Source organism: Alternaria rosae, assembly GCF_020736505.1.
Source record: "Alternaria rosae strain MPI-PUGE-AT-0040 chromosome Unknown BKA58scaffold_10, whole genome shotgun sequence".
NCBI classification, from domain to species: Eukaryota; Fungi; Ascomycota; class Dothideomycetes; order Pleosporales; family Pleosporaceae; genus Alternaria; species Alternaria rosae.
This window is the reverse complement of record NW_025763579.1, coordinates 1,319,599-1,347,239: the sequence shown is the minus strand read 5'-3', so window position 1 is coordinate 1,347,239 and position 27,641 is coordinate 1,319,599. Positions and strand designations below refer to the sequence as shown.

At 52.1% G+C, this 27,641-nt stretch overlaps 6 protein-coding genes across 6 annotated transcripts; 4 read left to right on the top strand and 2 right to left on the bottom strand.

Moving 5' to 3' along the window:
• Window positions 1-8: 8 nt before the first annotated feature.
• On the top strand, window positions 9-1,616 carry BKA58DRAFT_392860 (S-adenosyl-L-methionine-dependent methyltransferase). Its single transcript, XM_046171034.1, has 2 exons — window positions 9-501; window positions 576-1,616. Exons 1-2 carry the CDS (start codon window positions 320-322, stop codon window positions 1,462-1,464), a joined length of 1,071 nt encoding a protein of 356 aa, XP_046021532.1. The 5' UTR covers window positions 9-319; the 3' UTR covers window positions 1,465-1,616.
• Window positions 1,617-1,835: 219 nt separating this feature from the next.
• Window positions 1,836-3,506, top strand: BKA58DRAFT_443870 (uncharacterized protein; the record flags this gene model as incomplete). Its single annotated transcript, XM_046174016.1, has 3 exons — window positions 1,836-1,946; window positions 1,996-2,614; window positions 2,662-3,506. 3 exons carry the CDS (start codon window positions 1,836-1,838, stop codon window positions 3,504-3,506), a joined length of 1,575 nt encoding a protein of 524 aa, XP_046021531.1.
• A 162-nt stretch (window positions 3,507-3,668) lies between these two features.
• Window positions 3,669-8,001, bottom strand: BKA58DRAFT_46625 (Gryzun, putative trafficking through golgi-domain-containing protein). Its single transcript, XM_046175003.1, has 4 exons — window positions 7,477-8,001; window positions 5,798-7,421; window positions 5,632-5,748; window positions 3,669-5,587 (listed from the first exon to the last, which is right to left on the bottom strand). Exons 1-4 carry the CDS (start codon window positions 7,759-7,761, stop codon window positions 3,831-3,833), a joined length of 3,783 nt encoding a protein of 1,260 aa, XP_046021530.1. The 5' UTR covers window positions 7,762-8,001; the 3' UTR covers window positions 3,669-3,830.
• A 250-nt stretch (window positions 8,002-8,251) lies between these two features.
• On the top strand, window positions 8,252-11,156 carry BKA58DRAFT_414434 (RXT2-like protein; the record flags this gene model as incomplete). Its single annotated transcript, XM_046172489.1, has 7 exons — window positions 8,252-8,324; window positions 8,371-8,489; window positions 8,542-9,618; window positions 9,676-9,722; window positions 10,064-10,407; window positions 10,458-10,865; window positions 10,930-11,156. 7 exons carry the CDS (start codon window positions 8,252-8,254, stop codon window positions 11,154-11,156), a joined length of 2,295 nt encoding a protein of 764 aa, XP_046021529.1.
• Window positions 11,157-15,672: 4,516 nt separating this feature from the next.
• On the top strand, window positions 15,673-16,606 carry BKA58DRAFT_414433 (pectate lyase-domain-containing protein; the record flags this gene model as incomplete). The annotated part of the gene is made up of 4 exons (XM_046172488.1): window positions 15,673-15,954; window positions 16,007-16,130; window positions 16,178-16,215; window positions 16,280-16,606. 4 exons carry the CDS (start codon window positions 15,673-15,675, stop codon window positions 16,604-16,606), a joined length of 771 nt encoding a protein of 256 aa, XP_046021528.1.
• Window positions 16,607-17,129: 523 nt separating this feature from the next.
• BKA58DRAFT_448898 (uncharacterized protein) lies at window positions 17,130-27,242 on the bottom strand (the record flags this gene model as incomplete). The annotated part of the gene is made up of 17 exons (XM_046174291.1): window positions 17,130-18,166; window positions 18,231-20,255; window positions 20,320-20,533; window positions 20,590-21,969; window positions 22,060-22,213; window positions 22,247-22,425; window positions 22,513-22,754; window positions 22,821-22,855; window positions 22,889-23,042; window positions 23,079-23,107; window positions 23,147-23,174; window positions 23,211-23,273; window positions 23,304-23,321; window positions 23,358-24,171; window positions 24,236-24,489; window positions 24,554-24,604; window positions 24,810-27,242. The coding sequence occupies 17 exons, from the start codon at window positions 27,240-27,242 to the stop codon at window positions 17,351-17,353; spliced, it is 8,889 nt and encodes a 2,962-aa protein (XP_046021527.1). The 3' UTR covers window positions 17,130-17,350.
• Between the last annotated feature and the right edge of the window lie 399 nt (window positions 27,243-27,641).

The following is a 27,641-nucleotide window of genomic DNA, read 5'->3' as shown; positions in this document are numbered from 1 at the left end:
CTTTACGACCTCATTCTGTCCATTAACTGCAAGCGATGCGACAGGCGACATGCAAAAGAGATGTTTCCTTGCATACAACCGGCCTTGCGCGTCTAGAACAGCTCTTATTCGGGTAGATCAGGCCAGATCACGACATGCACGAAAGCTTTCACGCAGTCTTCATTACTAACAACAACGTCACACTGACAGCTTCTTATGCTCCGCGGCGCAGGTAACTCTTGGTACCATATGCACTGACACTTGGACATGTTGACTGTGTCACAGAGGCGTTACGCCATGAAGTCGCCCGCGGAGACAAACTTCTAGCACTCCTCCAACCATGTCGGAAACTACTGTCGCCTACCAGGCTCTAACTAAACATCTAGCCAAGCAGAAGTACGTCTTCGTGTGTCCATCGCCAGAGACACAGGGTAGAGTGGTGAATAAAAGGCGCTCTAATGTCGCGACGGAAGATGCCCAGAACGCGTACGACTTCTTTGGGTGGAACTTGCCATGTACCAGGTAGGTTGTACATTTCACTGTCTACCGTCAACCTAATAGGTACCGCATATCTGACAATACTAATAATCCGATAGAGAAGCACTCCGATCGATAATACCTGACGACATATTCGAAAGCCTCCACAAAGCCGCCGTGATCACACAAAGTGATGACAATAGCTACCGCTCCACCATCCGCGTATCCAACCTGTACCTTCCCAACCTCCCGAATCGCGGCCCTAATGTCGCCTCGCTATACTACATTCATTCTTCATTCCCAGCATCGTCCGACTCAGTCTTCTGCGGCCCCGACACGTACTTCTTTGTTGGCTTCCTCCAAACCATATCTCGACACCTTCCACATGCACCCAACAGCATCGTAGATGTCTGCTGCGGGGCTGGTGCAGGCGCGATACAAATGGCAGGGATGTACCCGCAGGCGAAGACGCTGGGACTAGATCTAAATCCGCGCGCGCTGAGTCTGGCAGAGGTCAATGCACAGTTGGCAGGCGTCAAGGTGGGCTTTGCCGAGTCAGACCTCTTTGCGACCGTGCCTGAAGATCTGAAGCACCATGGCGTGGATCTGATCGTGAGCAACCCACCATACATCGCATCCAGTACAGATGGTAAAGATCTACCCACATACGCAGATGGCGGCGCTAGCTTCGGCCTCGACCTCTCCATACGCATCGTAGAAGAAGGCATGAAAGTCTTATCGTTGACTGGTGTCATTGTGGTTTACACGGGTGTCGCGATGCCCACTGCCGATCCTGGCCATGATATCTTCTTAGAGAAGCTTCAACAAATAGAAGGCGCGGAGCTTGCAGAGTACACGATTCTGCATCCAGATATGTGGCCAGAGGAGATCGGGAAGGGTGCCTACGCAGATGTGTGCAGGATACAGGTCGTGGGAGCTGTATTGCGACGCGATGCCAAGGGTATGGAAGAGGCAAAGAAGGCGTCGCGCGGACGATGGGCAGTTTAGTCAGTAGCGACATATGTAGTGGGCCTGGTTTCGTCAATGGATAATGTATACCACATCAGTTGACTATTCAGTGATTTCCAGTACCTCTTGCTCAGTGTGACGTGCGACTTCATCGACGCAACGCTCAACCTTACCGACTGCCGCGTTCCCACAGTTTAGGAAGTGAAAAGTGTAGCACGTGCTTGTGCGTCATCGCGCTTTCCTGACATCTGACGCAGGGCTAACCGCATCCGCGAGCGCCTCGGCAACTGGGCTTCATGTTCCGAAGATCAGTTGCCGCAACATCATCACTCCGACAAGCTCTCTCACACTTCCCTTCTAGCATGCGTTGATACCCCCCATAGCGTACTTTCCTTCTTTCTAGATTCAACATGGCGGAGCTTTGTGGCCCTTCAAATGCCCTGCAAAACTTCCAGAAACACACGACCGTAGACAGGACACTTCAGCAAGACCGTTTGGTCGGCAGACATTCACCGGCGCAAGTATGTGGTCATACCGGAAACTTGCGCTCCGCCATCTAAACTGTAGCAGGGCTTTAGATCGTCTCCGGGACCGAATGTAGGCGCGTTGGATAACGAATTCGAAGCCTTTCAAGCCGGCGGCCGACCTCTTCCAACACAAAACTTCCAACCCTTCGATCCACGGTTCGCGCAACCTCCTCCGCAGTTTGCGCAGGCTCCACAGGCACCCGACTGGGCCGCTGACTTTCAGCGCCTGAATGTCAGCAGTCCACCTCCACAGACGTTACAGCAGCAGCGACAGCAGCCGGCGAGCGCGGCGTCAGCATGGCATCAGGACTTCTTGAGGCAGCAGGCCCCGGTCGCGCAGGCGCCTGCGTTACAGCAAACCCCATATGGAAGCATGTCAGGATACAACATGGGTGGATTCGGTGGGCAAGCATACATGCAGACACCGAGTTTCCAGAACGCCCAAGTATCAGAGATCGCGCAAGGGAAGCAGCGCGCCCAGGATGACGTACCGGCTTTTGACGAGGCGGCCTTTGAACAAGCATTTGCGCAGGCGCAACAAGACATGATGGAGACCGCAGAGGCAGAACAAGTACACACACAGCCAGCGCAAGAGGCGCTGGATCTGGACCGGCCGGGTGAGATGGATCCTCTTCTTCAACGGATACGAGAAACGCGGCCAGGTGTGTAGTGTCCGTCAAACCAACTACGAGTGCTGACTGTGAGCTAGCTGTCTACTCCGCAATCCAAGTCTGGAGCGAAACCGGTCTCGGACGAACCGACGAAGCAGTAGCCTACCTCGAGAACATGGATCGCCTAGAGAAGAGCGGTACACTGGTACAAGATGCGAACGAAGGGAAATGGATCGTTGATTCCCTCCAAAGAATCGTGAACCGCGATGCCCCTCAAGAAGTCAAGACCCGTGCGGAAGAGCTTATCAAAGCGATCAACCAACGCCTCATGTCACAATACCCACTAGGATCACGCGTTCAGATGAGCGAGGAGCAAATATGGCAGGATCTTGAAGCAGCAGGTTACATGAGGACACCAGAGCCGCTACAACACTTCGAACAGAAACCAGAAGAAGAGCAGAAGCAAGACCAACCGCCAAGAAACGAAGACGACGAAATGGCAGCAACCGCAGGCCGACTACTGGAGCGCGTAGCAGACAACACAAGCGAGAAGTTCCAGAACTCACAGTTCCTCGGACTAATGCGCCGTCTGCGCGACCGCGAAGTAAGAGTACAAGAAGACAAGATCGTCGAAGTCGATGCCAGCACGCAACAGCCGCAGCAGCCTGCAAACACAATGAGCTCACCACAAACCACCATCTCCCAACAACCGTCCCAATCACAACCACCCTCATCAACGCAAATCCCTCCAATTGACCCCACAATCCTCTCCCACGCCGCCACCGACTTCGAAACCCCAATCTACTACGGCGAAGAACCGCAATCTCAGCAGTATGCCCAGCCTCTTCCTCCCCAACATAATCCTCTCAGGGAGTCCCTAATAACTGATGAGATTTCAGAACAATATAGATACTACAATGTCCATGCCGCATATCACCGGTGAAACTATGTTTACGGAGCCACGGCGTTTTATCCCGCAAGACGAGCAGGATGAGGATTTTTGGAGGGATGTGGTTCCGGGGAGGGATCCGGTGACAAGGGGTAGGGGGTCTGGGTAGATGGTCATCGCTTGGGAGGGTTTCGGGAGGGATCTGCATCGGAGATATGATGCACGAGAGGAGTCATTATGTCGAGAGCGGTTGTACATAGGGCATCTGGCGTTTGACTATCATCATTCGTATATCGAAAGCACAACTCTACAGGCGCAAGCTCATCTACTCTGTCACCCATCAAGACCTCTAAACCCTTAAGCGACTCATTTCCTTACCTACTCATCCTTCCCTTCCCCCTCTCCCTCCCCTACCCCTCCATCATCACCAGGCACCCAAATCCCCACACCCTTCTTATCCACCCTCATCCCCTCCGTCCCCTGCACCTTCAACGTCTTATTGAAGTACCGATCCGTAACCTTCAGATTCGGCATAATCCACTCCCCTTCTACATTTGACAGCAAGTTATACCGTACCGTCTGCCGACTCATAGGCAAGAGATGCAGCGTCCGCAGTTTGGGTCCGCTGAAACCAAAATCCTCGCTGGCTTCCATGGCGAGCTCGAAAGTGAGGAAGTGCATGGTGGGGTTCTCGAGGACGTAGTCGAGATGGATGAGTGACGGGGTCGTGGGGGAGAGGTGGTGAGAGGCAAGGACGCGGGGTTCTGAGGAGGGGATTTGGATGCGTGGGATGGGGAGAGAGGATGTTACTGGGGAAGCCGTGGGGTCGGACGTGCGCTTCCATGTTATGTTGAGAGTGGTGTCGAGGGCGGTCGAGCGACGTTCTTCGAGATTGTTCTTGCGGATATCCAAGCTGAAGCCCCATTCGCTGAGGATTTGGGGTTCCATGGCTGTTTCTGCAATGGTGAATTCCTTCGTGACGTCGCATGTTGCGCCGCCGTGGATGCTATGGACTTGCACGGCTAGGTCGCTGACGATGAGTTGTTCGTCGGCGAAGGATGCGACTTTGGCTCGCAGTCCCCATTTTTGTGCTATGCCGAATGCATCGGGTGATTCAGGATTGACATTGCTTTCGGCCTCTTGTAGCTCGAAATAGCTGGGCCATGGATCGGGGTGTACGCGTGCCATGAGGTCGTAGCTCGCTTCGAAGGGTGCGTTGAACACGAGATCGGCGACCATAATCTTGGAGATGGGTATATCGCGATCGCTGAGGAGGTGGTATAAGACCTTGACTTCCAAGGCGTAGTCTGCTGGGTCTGCGGGTGCAGTGAAGCGGATTCTCTCTGTTGTTCTTGCGCCCTGGGCTAGCTTTCCTACTACATGGCCTGGGAGGTCTACATCTGTTGAACCGTCGAGCGCTGGCGGGACTTCCTTCATGGGTGACTCTGGCGGACGCTCGACCCACGTATAGCTTAGAGTGTCTTTGGAGCGACCCAGTAATCGCACCTCAAGGACAGCTTCAGTGTCCTCTTCTTCTTGGTTCAGAATCTCTATTGCCAGCGTCACAGACTCATCTGTGAAGTACTGGTTGCGAACATCTGGTAGGTTGATTTCCATCTTTGGCGGCTTGGGTAGTATGTGCACCGACATACCAGATCCATGTTTCAATGATCTGGATTTGATCTTGGTATCTGACTTGATCCACCAAACGGGATGGGCTGGAGTTTCCGGGTCTGTGTCTGAGCAAACGAGATCAAACTTCTCCGTACTGACGCCGAAGACACATGCGACAACATCGACATCCCCTGACTCACGCAGAATGAGTGGAAGGCTGTACACTTTGGTCTGCCCTGGATGAAGCGTGAGGTCAGCTGTTCCTGCCCAGCGTGGCTTTCCGGTAGCGGAATGGGTCTCTTCTAATGTACAGGGATACATTCTTGAGGTACTCCCGGAGGGTTCTCCTTCGGCATCGTGGTTCAAGCGGACTTCAGCCAAGCCGCCATTGAACTGATACTGGAGGAAAGACAACGTAATAGGAGCGGAGCCTGATCGAGCATTGGAGGTGACGGCGAGCTGTGCATGAAGCGGTTCGCCGACGTTACCTTCGGCTTCAGCAAAGGCGAAAGATGTTGACACTGTACCGTCAGCATGGGCCTTTGCGTAAGACTTCGATACTTACAGCAGGATATGTGGTCTTTAGCATTCAGACTCACACTAACCTTCTCGGCAGTCGCATCCGAGAAGACGTCCAGACATGTCATCAAGTCGTACTTGTATTTCGTCTTGCCAGGAATCGCTGAGAGGTGTTAGTAAAGTTTGTGTTATGGAGGGCAAACAACACTGACTTTGACTATACAGCTCCCACTCCGTTGCTACATATGTTTCTCGGCTTTGCACTCGCAGTGCGCACTCGTGCAGAGCCCATACTACCTCCGAAGCTAGGCTCCACCATCTTTCCTTCCGCCAAGCCATCGTCTCCCAGAGTGATCGCAGCACTTTGAAGGCATCGTCAAATCTCTTCACGTGTAGCAATGTCCGAGCCACCTCGAGTTGCATTTGATCTACTTTCCGGTGTTGTCCACGAGCCTTGAACTCAGCTATCGCGGCATTAAGCTTGGATGAGATGTCTTTCCAGTGTTCGAATCCATTACCAATACCAGGTATAGGATACTCTTCGTGAGGTTGCGGAACGAGGTAGTGATCGTATATTTGATTCCGAGCCGAGACCTTTGCGGCAGGAGACATACCGGGCGGTGTTCGGTCTTCTTCTGGCATCTCTCTGGCAAGAATGTAGCGCCTCTTCGCGTGGTCGCTGGAAATCTTGTGCCAATACCCGGGGTGATGTAATAGTTCCCATGGTGGCAGTCTTTCTCCAACAGGAAACTGTTTCTCGGGCTGAGAGTATAGTGAGTTTGGGATGTCTGGCAAGGGATCCGTGTCGGGGACGGGATCTCTGATCTTGAAGACTGGCAATTCTGTTCGTCGAACGGTCTCAGCCATAACCTGTGCCCAGGTAGATTCCCAAGCCTGCCAGCCATAGTTGTTAGTACCCTTGCCTCGGCGATCGAGTACGTCTTGTAATCTCCACTTGTATCGTAACCAAGACTGGACTGCGGAAGTAGGGAAATTGTTCCATAGTTGACATCGAATATGTCGTAGTGCGATGGTATCTGCTAGCAATCGTATCTCGTCCCATCTTGGAGACCAGCTTGCTGTTGTTTCAAACAAGCCCTCAGCACCAAACAATGCCTCCAAAGCAGCACCGTAGTGTCGCTGTGCAGCGTCCATCTCCTGACGAAACTCGGCAAGAATACCCAGCTTGAAGTCATAGCGAACACCCCACCCAGGGTATGACAGTGTTTGGGATGTGCCACGCGTCGGCGGAGCTGTTGGAGGAGGAATTGTGCCTCGTCCCTTCTTCCTCCGCGCATGCTTTGTGAGGTCTCGGTAATACTCGACGCAGACGGGTTGTAGTATGGCCAGAATAGAAGTGACGAAGGCCTGTAGCTCGACCTTGGATGTTCGTGGAGGCAGAAAGAAGAGTGAGTTCTTGGGATCCAAGCCTGTAGCCCGCCGTATCACCGCCAGTCGCTCCTCGATGTCTGGTGCCTCAATTATAGTCTTGTCACTCAACAATACTACGACGTATCTTGTTCGATAGTCTGACTTTTGTATCTGGCTCTTGATCTTGTTGATGTCCGTCTTCAGCTGATTATCGTGCAAGCTGTTTGTAATGGGGTCTGTGGTGAAGTTGAAGAAGGAGACGAACACGGAAGGAACGTAGTGCTGGTGTTTGGCGACCCAGGCAGGAGCGATGACGCCGTCGGGGAAGGAGGGAGATATCGGAGAGAGCGGGGATATGGGCGAATGCAGGACCCAGGATGTTGCGGCTGCAATGGTGGGACTGCCTGGAGGTGTTGTCTCGGAGTTTGAGGGCGCATCTGCCTTTTTCGGAGGCAGTTGGAAGTTCTAGCAAATATCAGCCCATGGCTCCTTCCCGTGGCATAATCGCTGGCGCCTGTACCCTTCCTACAGTCCGTATTCTGAAGCCATGCGTGATGCCTCGGCGACTAAAGTCGCGCCCATTCCACGGCGCATTCGTTCCGTCTGCACTCAGAAACTCCTGGAGAAGCTCATTTGCCCGGTTGCCTTCTGCGGGGGGTAGATCTGAGCTGATATTTGTGACAGCGCGCCCAGGAAGCACATGTTGGACAGATGGAGGGGGATCGGCCTCTTTGCTGGTGGCTAGTCCTGAAAGGACGATGAAGGGTAGATTGTGCACAGTGAAGTCCGATGGGTATGCGTTCATGATCGCTCCATGCCCAAGTCGCGTTGTTTCCAGCTTGTGTCTCACAAGCGTGGTGTTGACCTGATGCTGCTACTCGGGGTTGGGGAAAGCGGAGGTGCTGCGGAGTTTGACTTGCTCGTCGCACGGGAACCGCAAGGCCAGACTTGGGCTTCTCTAAAAATCTGTGTCAGATTGGCGATACCAAGCGTGTTTGTGGCAGCATGAAGATACTGTACAGATTGTTGGCGGGTCTTCGTCATCGGTGGGTGTCTGCGTCGCGGCGGGAAAGATCCGCTAGCTGAACCCTGGCGGCCATGCGATTCCTCTACACAGGCACGAGCTCTCCTCCACCACCAGCTATACTTTTTGCATTTCAACCTTGCCTTTACGCGTATCCACACCCCGAAGTACCTCTAACAGCGCAATACGCCCTTGTACTAGCTCAACGCGCCCATATCTATACCCGTCGCTCCACGACTTTCCACCCGCGCTGGCCAGAGGCCCTGACGCCATGGCGGGCCAACAGCAGCAAATTCTTGATACCATCTTCAGCATGAAGAGGAAGATGCTGCGAAAAGACGACTGTAGGCTCATATCTGCCTCAGCCCAGTGCTAGCTAACACCGCGCAGCCGACACAGAGGACTCCGAAACACCCTTGAATAGCAACAAGCAGGATCTGAGGCGCAAGGTTCATTATGCGCGCGCCAGCGACCCAGACTTCCTTTCAGACCCGCGACCTTACAAGAAGGTGCGTTTTGGCTTGTGCGACTCGGGTGCCGACTGTAGACTGACGCCTCCAGCGCATTGAGCATGCCGGCTACCACAGGTCTATCCTGCAGCGCAACCCTCCACGATACGATGCGGACGGTGATGTCGTCGAAGTCGACGAAGAATACGAAGACGAGGAAGATGTGGAAGCTGTCGAGGAGAATCCCTACGGCAACATACAGCTCGAGAGCCTTCTTGCGCCGCTCACCTCCGCCGCCGACCTACCCAATCACCCTGCCCTGAGCGTGGCATACTCCTCTCGGCATCTCACAGATCTCGCAAGCGAAGCGGGCGCTCTTTCGCGAAAAGAGCAGGTCACCAACGCGCGGGCAAAGACTCTATTCGTGAAACTGCAGGGCGACTCTACGTTTGCGCCTGCTGCTCTGGCTGCTATGGGCAGGGCACCCTTTCAAGAACCGTGGGCTAGCAGCGCGAATGAGCGTGCAGGAGAGGGAGAGCAGCAACAAATCCAAGATGCGGAGATGCGCGAGACCATAGAAAGTCCCCATGACGTAGACATGGAGGATGCAGGCCAGCCAAATGGCACTAGCCGGCAGACCGAGACCAACGGCGACTCAACTTCAGAGAGGGTCAATGGCGCACATCCTGTGACAAACGGAACGCATGCCGGAGATGCAGAGCAAGTGCAAGAAAATGGAGAAGGAACGCCCGAAGATGCGTCTGACACCGCGTCGCAACAAACGGCGCATAGGATGACGACGCGCAGACGAGCCCAGGCGCACGCAGCCTCGACTCCTTCCCCACCTCATTCGCCCTCGAGTGGCGCCGGCGCAATACATCCTCTCTTCATACATCCGTCAGACTCGTTGCCAGACCGCGACTTTGGTCTTCCGCCGAACGAAGCCGAGGAGACGCGCATGCTCCTCATGGCCTACGTACAGAAGCAGGAGGAGGTCGCACGGATAACTTCCGACTTGTATCAGGGCCTACTACAAGCTGACCGCATGAGGCAGGATGTGTACAAATGGTCAAAAGCGGAAGCCCATGTAGGAGAGATGAGCGATGGGGAGGACTGGTATGACCCCGAGGAGTGGGAGTTGGATGGAGAACTCGCCAAGGGCCGAGATGAAGAGGAGGACGATACAGCTGTGGCTGGGAAGAAGAGCACAAGACAACGGCGGAAGCCTGATAAGGATGATCGATAGACTCGATTGCGGAAGCAGAAGAGCCCCCGGACGCATCCTGTTGTTTAGTGTTGCAAGCGCGGCGAGATACCACATTCGTAAGACATGAATTCATGCTATGTTCTGGTTAGGGCAGGATTTACACGAGTTGGGTTGCTCTTGCCTCAGTGAGCGGACCACGTGCTTTCGCGTCAACATTGTGCTTTCTCCATCCGCCAACCTCGAAAAGAAAATTCCTCTACCGCACAATCGTCACTCGTCACTCGCCATGGAGTACGTTCTGCGTTGCAATGAGCTCAAGTGTCGATCGCAGCTTCATGAACGCGCCGTAGTCACTACTTGCAGGTTCGTCCATCTCACCTGCCTCTGCCATTCTCGCTGACAATCGCACAAGTCACGTCTTTTGCAGCAACTGCGCAGATGTCACCGGGCTGTCGAGGTCTACAAATGCACATCGAACTTGTCCAGCATGCAACTCGTCACTGCACAACCCCGACGATGTGGTTGTCGCAAGTCTTAATCCATCAGAAGACTACAAGACGTCGGTGCTTAGTGGCCTGAGCCCAACAATCATTATGGAATGTGCAAGCCGCGGCTTGGCGTTCCATAGCTATCAAACGTCGCAGGAGATTATCTATCAGGAGCACCTCGCAAAAGGCTTGACTGGCAAGTACGATACGCTCAGTCAGCAGATGGATCAGCTCGTACATGATGCAAACTCGCAGATCAAGGCATTGCAGGACAAAACGCAGGGTTGGTAATAGCCTCTTCCTCCGAACGCTCTAGTACTAACAGTCGCGTAGTCATGCAAGCCGAACAAGAATCTCTCGAGAACAAAAACTTCGAACTCGCAAAGGCCTTCAAAGAAAAGACCAAAGCGCATGCGCACTCCCAAGCTCTCTATCAACAACTCAAGGGCAAGGTCATGGCATCGCAGGTAGCTCATGCGGCTGGCGATGAGGCGGCGTTCACACTTCAGACTGCTCGTGGAGACCGTTTCATCGACCGCTTTCCTGGCACGCGGACGAGAACGGCCAACTACAGCCAAGTGAACATGTCACAGCAAGCCGGTGGTGGTAGACCTCATAACAGAGACTTTAGTCGGAGTTCTGGGAGCAGTGGACGACAGCAACAGGGCGGTGTTCATCTCGGGCCCCCATTCGACCCACAGTTGCAGAGACGGGGATTGGGTGTGAGGCACAATACTAGTCGTGAGTTACTTCCTCGATCGTACTAAGAGCATCGCGCGCTGACACGGTGAATATTCAGTTCCAGTCGGAACGCCTTCGCAAGCTCATAGAAGCCAGCTGCCAGTCCTCGGTGGTTCACGTCAGCCTCCTCCGTACTTGGATCAGGATGCGCATTCCTCGTACCAGAACTCGCCGATGACCAGGCAGCCTCTCGCCGGCGGTGTTGGTGTGCGTGGCTTGGGAAACTTTTCGCTTGGGGGAAAGTCAAGGAGGACTGGCGGTGCAACCAACAATGGTCCACTGGGAACATAAATGAGGGGTGTGTCGTTGCTGCGATGGGGCATGGGAACTGAGTATGGCCCAGGAGTGGGCGAACCCTGTGTTAGATATGTACAATCTGATGCGGGCATATACATGCGGTCTGCTGTGTCGTCACATACTGCAATGTCCACTTCACTGATAGTCATATGGAATCAAAAGTGTTAGCTTCATGCGTTCTGAACCACTAGTCATTCGCACTCTTTCGTAAACTGCATCTTGGTCAAGGTTTCACGCACACCGACTTACCATCGGCCATACTCTTCGCCAACGTCTTTCCACAAGTGATGCAAAGCAATCAACCAGGTCTCCAGTTTCTTAGCTTCGCATTACTTCCCCATTCATGTCTAGTGGCTTCTTATTGATCGGCATGGTAGTGCCAGGCCTACCACGTTTTCTCCAGGCACCCAGGCCTCCAGTCCCATTATTCGCAACTCCGCTCCCCAGAAGGATTGTTTGAGTCTTTACTCTCGATCTCAAGTATGCACGCGCTTCGGAGGTTGCCATAAGCTTTTTGGAATCCAAGGTTTGGGGATGATCACGTGGTTCTAAGCCTTTCGCACAAGTCGCTCGATTGAGTGACAAGCTCATCCTAAAAGTTGTCTAATGCTACGCTGAGGCTAACTATCTTCGAAGTCGAGGCTGAGGTGGTCGATGAGCGTTCATCACGGGCATTCGACGCTCACCGTATCCACTACCACTACGTACTGTTGTTGGAGGTGGAGCCGAATGCATCCTTCTTATACCGAATGAAACAGGCGTTGGCCTTAGGGTGCTTGTTGCAACTTCAGACCAGACCTACTGACAGCAATGATGGGACATAGAACCAACGCGCATCGCACGAGCTCATGTGGAACACTGGAATGAAGAGTTGGCAGACGATCGATCGCGATGACCTCCATCACAACGGTAAGATCCGATGGGAAGAAAGAGACGTATAAATAGACTTCCGCTGTATAGCAAATCGAAGGACATCCGCACTGGAAAGCAACTCCAACTCTCTCCTGCAACATCGTCGAACCGACCTCGACACCTTACTTCTCACAACCAGCATGAAGACTCCCCAGCTCACCCTCATCCCCCTCCTGGACCCCTTCAACACCTCCACCTACGCCGACTTCATCATAGGAAAGTACGCCGGCTCCGAACTCGGCGGCACCTTCTCAACTCCAGGCCAACTGCACATCATCGGGACGTGGAACAGCGCAGGTAACCTTCCAGCCCAGCCTCGCCGACCCCTAACAATCTAACACTCAACCCCCAGGCATCGAAGGCCAAGAAAACGGCTTCGCGACCGGCGACTTCTGTTCCGCAGGCACATCCGCCGGCACCGGCAAACTGAACGACCGGAAGAACAACGATTTCTGCGGTTGGTAATTGCTATTATGGAAGCGCGCAGCTGAGGAAAGATTGCACTAGTACGGGGAGTGTGACGTATCAGGCAGCTGTTGTTTGTCTGGCAGGGGTTTGTGGCGGGCCGTTCGAGAGTGACTTTGAGCCTGGGGCTTGAGAGGGGTTGGCGAGGCTGTGTTGGCTCGGAGAGGACAAGTGAGTTGTGCGGTAGCTCGGCATGGTAGCTCGTTGCGATGAGTCATGGACTCTGTTGACCTTTGTTTGTGGTCAGATTGCTCTGGTAGTTGATGGATTGACAGGAGAAATGACGATGTGTGATAACTGCCTGACGACAACATAGACATTAATACGTGATGCAGGGTAAAAGTAGTAACTGACTGACGATGACATAGACCTTAATATGTGATATAGGGTAAATATGGCGATGATGTAGCTGGCACGCCTACCTGAAAGTCTCCGATCTTTGCGATCTCTCTCATTTGAGCAGTGCGTTTGCGTACGAGATGGTTGTGTATTGCGGGAGTCGTGAGCGACTCGTGCCGCTGGAAGTAGAGGTTCAGCTGTCTTCCGTCTCTTCAAGGCATGAACTTCCCGTCGTCCGGATTGAACAACTATAGTCGACATACCGTAGTGCTCTCAACCGTGTGGAGAAGATACGCCAGTGCCTACCAATCTGCTAGAGTCCACAATATGTGACCCAAGTCTCAGGTGTTGCACGGCTTTGGCCGCGTATCATCGAAGAGCCCGAATTTTTGGTCCACTGTTGGGGAGAGAGGAGCGGTGTAGTTTGTCTCGGAAGACATGAAGAAGAAATGCTATAAACTAAGGTGACCCTAGATATAGTGCCAACAACTAAACGCCCGAAATATTTACTAGAGGCAACTATTTCCGAGAAGTAGAGGTTAGCTGTCTACCGTGCTTATTAAAGAGCAATAGCGGACAGAGCCTCGCCGTCTCCGCTAGGAGCTGACAAGGTGCAGGTATACTTAACCTGCGCAAGAACTAGATAGAGAAGGAATGCTATAAACTAAGGTGACCCTAGATATAGTAACGACGTCTAAACGACCGAAATAGTCACCAGAGGCAACTGTTTCCGAGGAGTAGAGGTCGGTTGTCTTACCCAGCTCCGTGAGGAGCTGAAGGTCGACGGGTGTAAATCTCGGCGTAGAGATTGGGTGCAGGTATACTTGACCTGCGCAAGGACCGCAAATTCCCAGCTACCGAGGGTCGGCTTGCACACTACGTGTGCGTTGAACTGGGATGTTTGCGGTGCGGAGCAAAGAAGCGGCGGCCAAAAAGTTGTACATATCGAGCACACGCTAGCGGACGCTAGCTGCGCACGGACGCGATGAGGTGAGGAGTCCCAATCCATCTTTTGTTTGCTGCTGCCGCTATCAGTGAAAACCTTCCAAAGGCGTCATATGTTAGGTTTCTTTGTCGGTTGTGGCAGAGAGTTGTGTGTGAACTGAAGTAGCATGGAAAGTGCGCAGCAGCGTCACGAAGAAGCTACGATTGGAGCATTCAAAGTGGGGCGCACAGCCACGGCCCGAGCCACAGGGGCACGCACCATCGATCGTCTTACGTACCACTCCGTGATCTCGTCCAGGGAGTGCGGCTTGCCTGCCCTACAGCGTTGCCGTCATTGCTCGCAGGAGGATGCACTACGAGTCAAGTTCAGAGCCGTCGCATGCATTCCTACGACAAAAGCAATGTTTCCTGAGATGAACAAGCGTGTGGAGACCTGCGACGTCAGGCTGTTCGTGCTGTTGATGGTGGTGTCAGATGGCGAAGGGTGCCTGGAATGGGCAAACTTCGGAGCTGGGTATGTTTCACCAAAAGAAAAAAACCCTTGACCGCTGAGCATTGTGCGAAAATGCCGCGTGGAGGATTGGTTCATGCATGTCACTCTCATTTCGGTGCCTGGCGCGATGTCTGCGTCCTGGTGTGCTGTGACGGGCGGCTGTCTTCCTCAGGTCCTCGATGTTTACTGAACAAACCAGCATGTGAGTTACAGATATGCGGCCTGATATCTGGAAACTCGATGTCGACGACATAATGTGGATACTTTGAGTCAGTGGATTGTACTGCAGCCTTGCTGTCCATGTCGATACACAAGCTTCCCGCCCCTTGCTTCGCCAGGTAGTGGGGAATGCCAAGCGGCTTACGACCACCCGCCGCATCTATGATTCTCGAACCACGCTACTAAAAGTTCCGCGAAGCCTGACGTGGTCTGTGAAGAACGGGGTCCTGTTTTGTGAGGCGGCTCGATAGCACCGATCTCTTTGTGCTGGTGCACGTTTGCAAATTCAATACACTAAGAACTATGATGGTGATGATCGCACCCAGAAGCGCTGTCGCTCCACGTGCTCGAGTTGTGGTGTTGAATTGTTTCTTCCACCACTCAAGTGCAATATTTTCGCGCTGGGACACGCCCGCGCGCAACTTCACCAGATGTGCCATTGCAGTCTCCTGTTATCAATCTGTGTGAGCGTTGCGAAGACACAACGTATGTCACAGTCGTTGCTACTTGCTTTGGGTGTAGAACAAGGACCTCGGGACTTCTGGACCTTACAGATGTAACCGCAACCTTCTTCGATACGAAGAAACGATAAACACTTGACATGCTGCAGATTAGGGTTAGGCTACGTTGTTCTCCATGCTGTGCGCACACAAACACCTTCCAGATGACATACGATTGGAGGAAGTTCCAGGTCACCTTTTTGAAACGCATCGCTCTTGGCGTGAAAGGCGAAACAGGTAGAGACCGCGTGGATCACGATTCGCGAGTCCAAGGACTGTTTCAAACAGATGAGCATAATCGCCAAGCACAAAGCCCACGAGGGTAGGCGGAGCCGTGTGGGTTCAATCTATATGCGATTCCGCCAAACCTGCAAGTTTCCGTAGTTGTCCCGTCGGCAGGCATTCAGAAGATGTCGGAACAGGTCCGTGGATGGTATAAGATGGAGCGGGAGACGCACCCAGAAGTCTGTACTCATCATCGAGCCAACAGTCTTTTACAGCCTTTCAGCTTTCTCATCTTCTTTCGATCCTTTGCTCGACGCATTACATTCGCTAGCCGAACCCAACGTACTTCTCTTCATTCCAACAATCTTTCAGCTCTCCAGCTTTTTCAACCCCAACCAATCCAACTATCAACATGAAGGCCTCCGTCGCTGCTGCCATCGTGGCTTTCGCTGTGGCCGTCTCGGCTGGACCTAGCAAGCCTTCTCCCATGAACTTCTTTAGCTTGAACAAGCGAGCAAGTCTCCCTATCCCTGCTTCTAAGGGCTCGCAGACGCTCAAGGAGCCCATGGAGATTACTGGCACGTTTGACGGTGGCCTCAAGACGTATGGTCGTGGCGTGTCTTGCACTGGCCAAGCCGAAGGCGGAGATTCTGACGCGGTCTTTATCTTGAAAGATGGTGCGACCCTCAAAAACGTCAGTAATATCCGTATACGAACTGCATGTGAGACAAAAACTGAATTTTTAGGCAATTATCGGAGAGGATCAGATCGAGGGTGTCCACTGCGAGGGTAGCTGCACCATTGAGAACGTTTGGTGGGCTGCAGTTTGTGAAGATGCGCTGTCTCTTAAGAAGGATGGCGACGCAACGGGTAAGATTTCTCTGCACATACTTCCGGACTGAGTTAACGCCTTCTAGTGATCGGTGGAGGAGCAACAGGTGCTGAAGATAAGGTGGTGAGTTCTGACTGTACGAAGTGCATGTGAGACATATACTGACTTCGTACCTCTACCGCTGCAGATCCAGCAGAACGGCGCTGGAACTGTCACCATCGACGGCTTCACCGTTGACACCTTTGGCAAGCTATACCGTGCCTGCGGTAACTGCAAGCAATCCGCTGAGCGTCACGTTATTATGAAGAATGTCAAGGCCTCCAACGGCAAGCTTCTTGCTGGGATTAATCCCAACTTCGGTGACACCGCCACGATCGACGCTACCAACTGCGCCAGCTCCGTCAAGGTCATTTGCGAGGAGTTCAAGGGCGTCGCTTCTGGAAGCGAGCCAGAGAGCGTTTCCAAGGGCCCATCCGAGTCTTGCATCTACAAGGAGCCTCTCTCTTCTTGCTAGGATGTTTCGGGCAAGACTTCAAACAATATGTGGAGGACGAATCGGCGGGCATCGATAGGTTGTCATTAGGTGGCGGGGATGCAGTGCATCTGTTATGCTCGCTCTGGAAGTATTGTACATACATTGACTTCTTGTATATATTGGCGACAAAGAGTTGCGCGAATCGAGAAGGTTGCTTTTCGAATCTCTTGATGACGTGTGACTAGAGAGTGAGGAGGTGCCAAGGGCGACAGTGTGATGATGTATAGCCAGTGTGTGGACGGTGAAGATCAAAAGGTTCGGGGTGCAATAAGGACGTGTGACTAGCTGGTATCCTGCGCTCGTATAGATCACGGAAAGTCTTTGGTGATGAGTTTTTGATTAGGCGATACTTCTAACTTGAGAGGACCTGGTTTTATAGGTGTGGTGGGGGAGACCAGAAGTCGTGAGTCGCTCGCACTACAGTAGGAATGGGTGCGTTTCGTGTCGCGTTCTGCAAAGGCATTGTTAGCAGCACCATGAAGGTAGACGCATACATAACCTTGAGACCTGTCTAGATGTTAGGGTTCAATGGCGTGTTTGCAGCAAACGACAGGAACACCATAAAGGTGCATTATACCTACTACTTGCTGACACATCGGCAGTGCTTCTAATCGTGGTGTAGAGCTGTGCCGATTAAATGACCGCCTCCTCGTGTGGCATTCCTTCTATCCCTTCTCATCCAATCTTCATCTCTAGATCCTAACCAACCGTCAAAAGAGCCAACTACTCCTCCTCCATAAAGTCGCTCTCTTCTAGCTGAACTCCGCTTAGCATTCTGCCTAGATGGGTCTTCTCGACCCCCTCTCCTTCCCGCCGGATTTTCATGAGTAGGGCTCGCAGGAAGGGCACAGGAGACTTCTCCAGCCTCCAGATCCCAGTTGGCGGATCAATGAAGCCATCTGCATAGACTTCCTGACCGTCTTTCGCTGTTCCCTTTAGAAGACCAAGATGATCACAAATTTCGGCGCACTCGGACAGGGATCGCAGATAGAGGCTCCCGGCGAAGAGATTCAGCTGCATCGTCAAGCTACGCGAGACTGAACCAGGCAAGAAGGTGCGGCCGACATTATATAGCATTAGATCATCGACCGATGCGTAGCTGGCATTGGAACGCGGCGCGAAGATATGCAGGCAGACTGTCTTCGACTGACGGAGGAGAGGTAGTAACTGGTTGGCCTCGTAAGGACTGACAATGATGAGGTTGCTAACAGTTTCCTGGCGATGGATGGAAAGTACGAATTGTACAGGTCGTTGGTACGAGTCGGATACGAATGACGCGCGGGTCGATCCTGGAGGTACTTGAACAGTGTGCATGAAGTCCGCTGTGACCAGCAAGTCGTCAGGGAATTTACTCAGATCAACATCTTTGGCAGCGCTCGTGGTGCAGAGGGCTTCGAAGGCCGGTCCCCATGCCTTTGAACTGACGCAGAACTCTCCTCTATTGATGAGGCGCTTGAGGTCTGGGTGAAAGCTGTGGGGGTGCGCTTTCAAGCGTGGCGGGCGCTCGATTTGACGCTGCTCTTCAATCTCTGGTGCGAGCTGTAAAGATGAAGATACGAAGTTAGGGTATGTATCATATGCCTTTCGAACAGTTACGACTTACCTCTCGCTCCTGCTCCTCACTCAAAGCTGCTGAACCAAAGCCCATGGCCTCGAAATCACGGCATCGTGATACGATCTTGACGATGTTCTCATTAGATTCGTCCCAACCCCGGAGGTGCTTGGAGCCATCGTTGTCTGGCTCCCGTGGCTTGTATCGAGTCTCTAGACTTGCTGCTTCGTCTTCAAGGAAAGCTTCCGCTTGTTCTTTCGTCGTGCTAGCACCGTCCAGCAACAGATGCTTGTGGCTCTCGAAGCGGTTCCCCTGCACTGCCCAGAGCGGAAGCGAGCGCTTAAGATCAGACCAGGTCTCGCCTATCGCCCATGCCAGTACATCATATACGTCAATTGGGGTACCGGGCGGCTTGCCGTTTCGTTCGTAGATCCTGGTACGTATCTCCCCGGGTACGACAAAACACACCGACTGGCCATTTCCGAGCTTTCGTAGTCGCATAGCTGCTTGTGTGAGGCGATCCTTGGTCAGTTGACTGCCTAATGTCAGGGCAGCCCGATAGTGTCGTGGTAATCCTGGTATGTCTGTTCCCCGTGTATGGCTCTCATCCAAGTAGACGACACACGAATCTAGCATCTTCGCGTATGGAGATGTCTGGAAGGATTCGATCTTGGAAGAGCGATCTAGGACAGACAACTCCTCGTCCTCAAAGTAGACCACGGCTGCGACGTCGTTGTCTCGTAGCTTCAACCAGGCTTCAGCTACCTCTCGGTTGTTCATATCAAGGATCGACGCTCCGCAGTCTAGTATCACTCTTATGTCTGGATGTAGACCCTCGATGAAAGTAAGAAGATGCTGTCCATCTTTTGTGCTTGTACTACCAATGGAGCGAGGGGGTAAATGGGCCACAGAAGTCTCATTCATCAACAGATATGACAAGACCCGAGCGTTGGTGTGTTGTTGGCTCGGCAGATCAAGTTGGTGCATGTTAAGTGGAAGAAGGTGCCGGGTATCGTTTGTTCCGGAAAAGCCGGTCGTGGGGTTCGGCTTCCGAATGGCTAAGTCCCAGCCGCTTGCGCTGAGTTTGGAAGGGAATTGTTTCAACTCTTTTGGGAATACCAAGCGTGAGAGGAAATAATCCACAGCCTTCTTGGAATACCGTAAACCTGGGAATACTTCCATAGCGCATTGATGTCTATCCCGTATGCTAATGCCGGAGAGCTGTCTAAAGGCCTTGGGTAGACTTGACGACGCGGTGCTGACGAACTCGTCGAAGTGAATGGCCCCTTGATCGGACTTCAACAGATGAATCAAGGTATCGAAGAGGTCCTCATTCCCGAGACCCTCATAATACCAGGATAGCAAGCTCAACAAAATTAGAACGTCAGGATGTGAGTACTCACTCCTAGGTGAAGGAGAGTCCTTGCTGCGGTATGGTACGGCTAGTCGGGTGGTTGGAGTGCGGGAGCTGTCGAGACCGAAGTTAACGCGGTACCTCTTCTGCGAGAACACAAAGTTCAGCACGCCCCCTGCAAATAGCCCGCGCAGAAGCAGTAGTGCCGGCTTGGTCGTCTCGGTCCAGAACTTGCTTTGTTCGACTGTCTCAATCTCGTGAGCTTTCAGCTCTGTTACGGAGATGTAGTGCAGTATTGCTGCCTGCATTTGGGGACACTGCGAACGAGAAGGACTTCCCACGCCTGATCTAACGACCTTTTTCGCGAGTAGACGTAACACCAGATCGGCAGCGTCAGGTCGTAGGAATCTAATCCTGGGATACCGCCCGTCGCCATCGCCTTCTACATCAATCGCCTCGGGATGGATCTTCTTGACCTGCTCAGCCACAGTGGGGATTAGCGCTAGAAGATCCTGAATGATCAACCATCGCTCTGGGGCGTATTCTATCGAACTCTGACTGCCCATCGTGTAGATGAGCTCAAACTTCGTCGAGAAGTTCTCATCACTCTCGTCGATACAGTCACATGACACGTCGTCGAACCATTGCTGGGTTTCTAGCATTTTCTGGGCGGTTTCCGGCTGATCAATGAGAACACATTCCACTGCCATCAGCTTGAAAGACTACAGAGGTAGAGGTACGAAGTCAGTATATGTCTTATATGAGTTTTGTACAGCCGTGACTTACCAGTATATGCTCCGGTTGAATCAGTAATACACCGCGCTCGCGAATGCACTCTTCGTAGATCTCGCGGATGATTTGGGCATCTTGAGCACTAAGTCGGAGGTTGCGTGAGAAGGGCATCTGATAAACTTTTCGGTTCAAGAGACCACCAAGCTTAGCGACCAGCATTTGCAGCATCTGTCGACTCTGAGGCTTTGCAATGACCACTCGGACAAGCCTAGGTTCTGGTGTCAGTATGCTGTAGTCCGATCGTTTGAGATTAGAGAAACTTACTTTTTCTTGTCTCCATGGTAAGCACTGAGTATAGGAAGGATAGTTGAGCTCTTGCCACCGCCCATGAGCAATTGAAGCACGATATTCCAGCCATCCTTTGGCGAACGCATCTGGTCAGCAATGAACTCCTGTTCAGCTCGTACAAGGATCCCGCTCTCAGCCTCGATGAGAAGAGTCTCTGGATATTGATGCACATCCCAATTGCTATGTCCAACATGGCGAAGCTCCTCAACGAGATCAACCGGCTTCTTAGATAAGCGGAGCAGTCGCTGAGCGCGTTGTAAATTGGTGATGGAGAGCGCATACTGAATGACAGTTTCTTTCCAGGCAGACGATAGTGTGTCGAATCGGTCTCTGTGTAGTTGACTGAGCCAAAACTTTGTACATAGTCGTGGAGACAGCTGTGTTGGAAAGGCGACTTGATGGCTAAAAAGCCCCTTCAATGCGGAGTTGAAGGTCTCAAGATGGTTCTGGCACTTTCTGAGGTAGGCATGTAGTAGAGTTTGAACATCTGCAACTAACTCATCATGCATGACGTTGCTGTTGATAAACAAGTTGAGGGCATTGCAACTTGATCGTAGACTCTCAATGTACTCTCGCTCACACTTCGACGTGGCGTATACCATGTTCCTTCGGCAAAGTTCCTCAAGCCTTTCTTTCACCTCCAAATGCTTCTCAGGCAGATGTCCTTTGGCGACTGTAACCGCAGGTTCGGAAGGAGCTATCATTGAGAGGGCTTCGATGGATGGAGACGGACTTGAAGCGAACACATCCAGGACACTGAGATGCCGAGTCGAGTCGCTGAGCTGATTCTGCTTTGGCGGCGAGGTGAGGATATGTCGTGGTGCCAGCACCGGCGACGCCGCCTGTCGGGCCATGATCGTTGACAATTCGCCTAGGTATTTCATGAATATGTGGTTATCGTACCAGCTGTAAAAGTGATTCCGGACAGTGACCATTGCATCGGGAACATTGACATACGTGTCAATTTCAGCCGCTTGCGGTGAAATAGGAACTTGCATTGGCCATTGCTTCTCCAAGCAGCTCACGAATTTCTGGATCGCGCTAATCTTCTGTTGCCGAAACGTGGATTCCATCCTGTTGTGATGCTGTTGTTCAGTCTCTGATTCCATCTTCTGTGATCTCGCTTCATCAGATTCTTCGAATGGCTTGGTGTTGTTTTGAACGATATTCTCAATCGTTGTTTTGTGATAGACATGTCCTTTAGCTAGCTCGAACTTCGGTGCGATAGGCGATTGTACTGTGGAGAGTTCATGCACCCTGTAGAATGCGGCCAAAGCCTGTATGACATCCATGTCCGATGTCTCAGCGTAGGACATCGTACAGAGCCATGTGATCATGTCGTAGTGATTGTTGCTACTGGTAGACACGCCAGCCAGACCTGGCTGTAGAGTGCACCAATGCTCTATTACTCCCTCTGATGCATCGCCCAGCCATTTTGAATCGTACCGGAGGCCCGCAGAATCGAAGGCCCTATTTACTCCGAGGATGGTAGCATATTTGAAGTGCTTTTGGAGAAGACGGCTTTTGAGATCTGGAATACGGGTGTGAAGGCTGAAACTATCGCGTAGGATCAGATTGGCTGTCGCACTAGCTCGCTTTCCTCTCTGAGAATTTGATTGGATATCTCGGGGACTGTAGTGCAAGTCTCGCGCAGAGGTGAAGTGCTCTGCGCCAAAGCCAGCAACATGGAACGTGGCAGTTCGATTTGAAAACCGCTCATCCAAAAAAGCGGTTGAAGACGACAACAACTCTTTTTGAGCGTGTGTGATCATCCCGAAGTCGTTGTATTTGTCAGGGTAGAATAATCGCATCCTTCCGACCTGATGTAGTAGGCTCGATACAAGGGTCCGCAAAGACGTATGTTGAGACAACGACGGTAATGCATTCCAATTTGTGTACTGCATTACTTTCAGATCCTTTGGATAGAAGGATCGCGTAGCGGAGAGGGCTGCCAGACGAGTCAGGAGATCTATATCATCCGGTGTGAGAAGATCGGTCGACCCCACAGCTGCCGATCTAAGGATTGAGATAGCTGACTCAGTGCCGGTACATCCAGTGAGAGGATCGGGTAGGCAGTGAGATGTTAGCGCGTGCAAGTAGCACAAGATCAGGCGACTTCGTAGGCTTCCATCTCCAGTTATCTGGCCAAGAATCTCGTCGACGTGATAAGCGCGAATCCGAGTTGCCGAGTCTTCTAGAATTCTGACCTCAGGATGATTTAGGTCACCCTTCGTGAAACTGACTGATCCTTCCGGAATGATGATCATTCGCTGACCTTCGTCTGACCTCAATATTAACCGGCTTTGCATGCCAACAAGGCCACCCATCGTTTGATCAGAGTCGATAATCATGTCGCGAAATTGGCGAGAGCGCAAACGGTCACTCGCTTCGGTGAATTCGAAGGAGATCTGTAGTCGCGGTAGCTCTATCTCGACGCAGGAATCAGGAGTATCGTCTGAACCAACAAGACGCATGTGCATGTGTAGCGGTTTCTCTAGCGGTGCCAATATGTGCGAGATCGTATGAGCAGTACTGCTGCGGACGCTGATCATAACCTTGTCCTTGTTGACTAGTCGCCATGACATTCCGTGTCGTACAAGGCGCCATCGTGTATCGTCGTCTTCAGTCGACCAGGGAGAATACAGAGGTCGAAGCAAGAGCTCTTGAGCGTTGAAATCATACCAGTGTACAGCATCTGTCACGAAGGACTGAGGTAACAAGCCCTGAAAAAGACGTGAAGGTACCAACTCGAGCCGTCTCTTACCCTGTCCGATAGCAGACAGAATCATGTCCTCGCCCTTCATGCCGAAATGAAGGCTGTAGCCTTGATAAAGAGCCTTAGCAGAGAACCTGAACCCAATTTCATCGGTTGGCACAACTTCCAGAGCTGATTTGTGAAATAAAGGCTCATACATCCTATGGCGCTCATACTCGGCAGGAAGACGAGCGAGCGGAAGGCCATTGACAAGCAATTCTCCAGTGAGTAAGTTGAAGTGCACCGGCAGGGACCCAGATGTCGTGAGCAGCCATTGCTTTTGGTGGTTTTCGTCCAGTGAACTCCAAGAATTACTGGGATTCGATTCTTCGAATGCGGCCCAATTGGCTTTGATGGCATCCGAAAGACCGCTGTGATTCTTGAGGACGAGATTCCGTAGTGTCTGAAGGATGCGATACATCAGTGACTTCCACGACTGGAGTGAGATACTAAAAAGCTCGGGGAAATCCGACTGCATGGTTCCACAGTGCTCCTGCACAACAATAGACGACTGAAGCAACGTTGAGATTGCCGACTCTTGCTGAAGAACAGTCTCAAAGTCAGTCTCTTCCACATCGTACGTCGAGGTGCACAGCAGTGCTACCTCTGTAGCCCGACTCCAAAGTTCTGTACGTTGGCCGTCGTCCGTTGAGGCAGCCACTCGCTCTTTCAAGCGTCGTAACCATCTCAAGCAGACCGCTCGCAACGTCTCAAGGTAATCAAGTGCGCGAGAACGAACTTCTGGGGCTAGTGTCAAGCTCAGTACTCGTCGGGCGAGCAGGGAGAATGTCGCTGCAGCCCTCCTACAGAGGAGGACGTACGAAGTCAGTAAATGTCTCACATGCATTTTGTACAATCAAAACTTACCATGATTCCCAGTTTTCTTCGATACGGCCCAAGTTGGTCTCAAGCTGCGCGATCACAGCATGACCAAACGAGGCTTCTGTAAGAATAGAGTGGCCCGAACGCCCAATACACTGACTTGGCGGACCCGCCTGATACACAGCCTGGAGAACTATACATTGCGTCTCGATCTTTGTATAGTCGACTGATGGAATCGCTAGCTGAGCAAGAATGTTCGGATGAATAATGTTGTTCCCAAGGGGTAGCGCGCCCAGAGCCTACAAACGTAAAGACACGAAGTTAGTGTATGTCTCACATGCATCTCGTACAGCAGAAATTTACCTTGTATTCGTCGATCGAGAAGTGCGTTGGACAATCAGACAAGCTGGCGACCTACTCAAAATGTTAGTGAGGTCTGTGATAGCGCGCGGAGGAGTGGACAGTATCATGATATATCCCTGGTCTCAACGTATCCTGGAGATATTCGCTGTGTTCTGCGCGGACGAACCAGCAAAAAAACATATGCGAATACCTCCAGGGTACGCTACAGCTGGACGATAATACAGATAACAAAAGAGGCAGTAGGCGTGGGACTTACAACTTCATTGGCTGGTAAACCATCGGGCGAAGTTGGCGGGCGATACATGAAGCGTTCAAGAGCCTTTGACCGCTTTGGCAGGGGGTGTAAGCATTTCTTCGGGACCTCTTGTGTGCAACCCGGAATACTAGTGTTGAAGATACCACTGGAAACGTCGTAGTAGGCGTATCGTAGAGCGTTTTTGAGGCAAACATCGTCATCGTTCAACTGAGGTATAGCTTTCATCTGCCTTCGGTGGGTGGCAGTGTGGCTCTTAACTTGCGAGAGCGGAATTACTCGTCGCTCATGATATAGGGAGGTTAGTCGATGAGCCAGATCGTGATGGTTGTTCAGCGTGTATGAGCATGATGGTCGTAACTGATTCGCGTCCTTGTGACCGAGAACCGTGGTGATGAAGTGCGCTGAGGCGTCGCGCCAGTTGCTGTAGGAGCCTGGTACCATTAACTCAAATACCGTGGCTTTTGCTACAGTTACTTGTGGTGAGACTGGCCACTCGTATATCTGGATAGTGAGACCATCTGCGCTTCTCTTCGCGGCGCATCTACTGCAGTAGCTTGAGTGGACCTTGTGTTTGTAGCCATATCTGTAATTGTAGGTTTCCCATACCTCTTCACATGAGTTGCTGTTGTAGCGGTCCATGTACTGCTGATACTGACGCTTGAGATCTACCAGCTCTTCACACTTCTGCTTGCGCTTGGCAGTCGCATCGACTTCGATCTCTGATAATGTATCCTGAAGAGCCTCGCACTGATCAAAGTACCGGACAGCAAACGAGGCAGGGTCTCCAAATTCTCGATAGACAGAAGGCCTTCCCTTCACTGCTGAATCTCGTCGCATTCGTAAATAGCACTCTGAAGCGTTCAAGCGGTTCAGGTGGCTCTTAAGGGGAAGTGTAAGGCATTGAAACTCCTCCAGATCGACCTCAGGATCATACTCGACCAGCATAGGATATATCGTGCGTGCAATCTGGTCGCACGCGATCCAAAGCTCAGTAAGCGTCAGATACATGATGGATAGGCCCACAGGCGCTCCAGCATAGGTGCTACTAGCAATGTCATAGTAGCTAGTCATGATTGACCGCAGTCTTCCGCATGCATCCTCATCGTGGAGATGAGAAATGTACCAGTCAGCAAGATGATGCTCGACCCACTTCTCGAAAGCGGCTAGGCGGAAGTATCTGTCTCCAGGAGAACTGGACGACTGTATGCTGTCCGGTAATTGAGTAGCTAGATAAGATGGATATTCGGAAGTGGGAGTGAAGGTAGACGAGGAGACCTCTCGCTGTCGAGATGTGACGCCCAACAAGAATGCATCTAATCCGGAGAGGTCCATGTCGACATCGGCCTTAGGCTTGAGCTGGGAAATGGTGCTGAAGTCGATATTGGCCTGAGAGTTGGCGATCCGATCTTGCCAGTGCTGGTTGATGAATACATGGGCGTTAATCATCCTGTCATGAATATGCTGTGCCCAAACTGGTCGTAGATATCCTTCTTGCTTGAGAAGCTCGAACTTGCGTAGCCGTCGGGATAACTTAGCCAATATGATGTGAATCGCCTCGCTCCCCATGTCTTCCCAGTGTTGTTTCCCCAGATCGAGTAATCGTGTTAGCACGAAGATCATGAAGGCCTTGTACAGACCATCAGTATGGAGAGTTGAGGGTGCTTGTCGAGCGAACAGCAGCTGTAGCGATACGCGTAATAAGAGCCATAGTGGGGACCGTCGCCATGGTGCAAAGCAGTCTTTCCAAAGCACCTCTTCTCGGGTATATTTCGTGCTACGTCGTACATCTGTCGGCTCACCGAAAGCAGTGATCATGCTCATGAGGAAGTCGGTGACCATACCGGGGTGTGTCGTGTCGCGTTGTTCATCCATGATTTTCTTGTTCTTGGTGATCTTGGGCTGGAAGCCAGGAGCTGTCTGCGTTGTCATTGTAGCTATGGTCCTGGAGATCGATTCGATAAGATCGGGTTTGACCTTTCCGATCGGTATCTGTGATGCATGGGCAGGAAACTCTCGTACTAGTCGGCCTGAATGCATAGCCGCCTCGTTCGTAGGAGAAAGCTCAAAGAACTCGAAGACCAAGTTGTTTGAAGAGCGGCCGACGAGAATTCCCGCGTTCTGTTCTTTGATCTCCAGTGGAACTAAACCAGTAGCGACGCCGTTTGCGACATTGGCAAGAATGTGTTGAACTTGACTTTCACTGTTATTGCCATGGTGGTCGCGAGACCTGCGGAGGTTCTCGACTGTTGCGACTGCGACTTCGACTGAGCCAACATGCTCGCTGCTGACAAAGGGTTTCAAAGACTGAAGGGCGTGAATGGCGATATCGACAAGAGTCAAGTCGTGCGCGGTGCTGCGGTCGTCCTGCTGCGGGAGCTTCGGAGCCAGTATCACATGGTGATAGGCGTAGGCCGTAGCTGCTGCCGATGCCATCGCGCAGACACCCCAGGAGCGCACTGTGTGATAGATGAATCAGCATGTGTAACCTTGCCCTAAAAAGAGTACATGTAAGGGTATAGGTATTTGCTGTGCGAGTAGCACTTGCGCTGCAGGCGCGACGGACCTTACGTACCTAATAGGCTCAGCTATTTCGTGCGTCTATTTAGAATGCAGAATATTTCCCAGGGTATTACCCCAGTAGCGAAGATGGTGTAGCAATAATCACGACCAAAACGATGAGGGGAAAGTGTGTTGTCGTGGTAGCGAGAGCGGTAGTACAAGGTGGGGGAAAAGACGAAAGACGGTGGACGAAAACTCTGTACGACGCAAAAGAGGTGCTCGCTTGGAAGAGGCGCAATTTGTATGTGCGTGTCGTTGTTGTCTTAAACAGGC

Bases quoted from the DNA above. Each gene is read 5' to 3' on its own strand.
- BKA58DRAFT_392860 (XM_046171034.1), top strand. From the start codon at position 320: ATGTCGGAAACTACTGTCGCCTACCAGGCTCTAACTAAACATCTAGCC. The intron at 502-575 runs GTAGGTTGTACA...ATAATCCGATAG, and splicing joins TGGAACTTGCCATGTACCAG to AGAAGCACTCCGATCGATAA.
- BKA58DRAFT_46625 (XM_046175003.1), bottom strand. From the start codon at position 7,761: ATGAACGCATACCCATCGGACTTCACTGTGCACAATCTACCCTTCATC. The intron at 5,749-5,797 runs GTCAGTGTTGTT...AACACCTCTCAG, and splicing joins GTGGGAGCTGTATAGTCAAA to CGATTCCTGGCAAGACGAAA. The intron at 5,588-5,631 runs GTAAGTATCGAA...CTGACGGTACAG, and splicing joins TAAAGACCACATATCCTGCT to TGTCAACATCTTTCGCCTTT.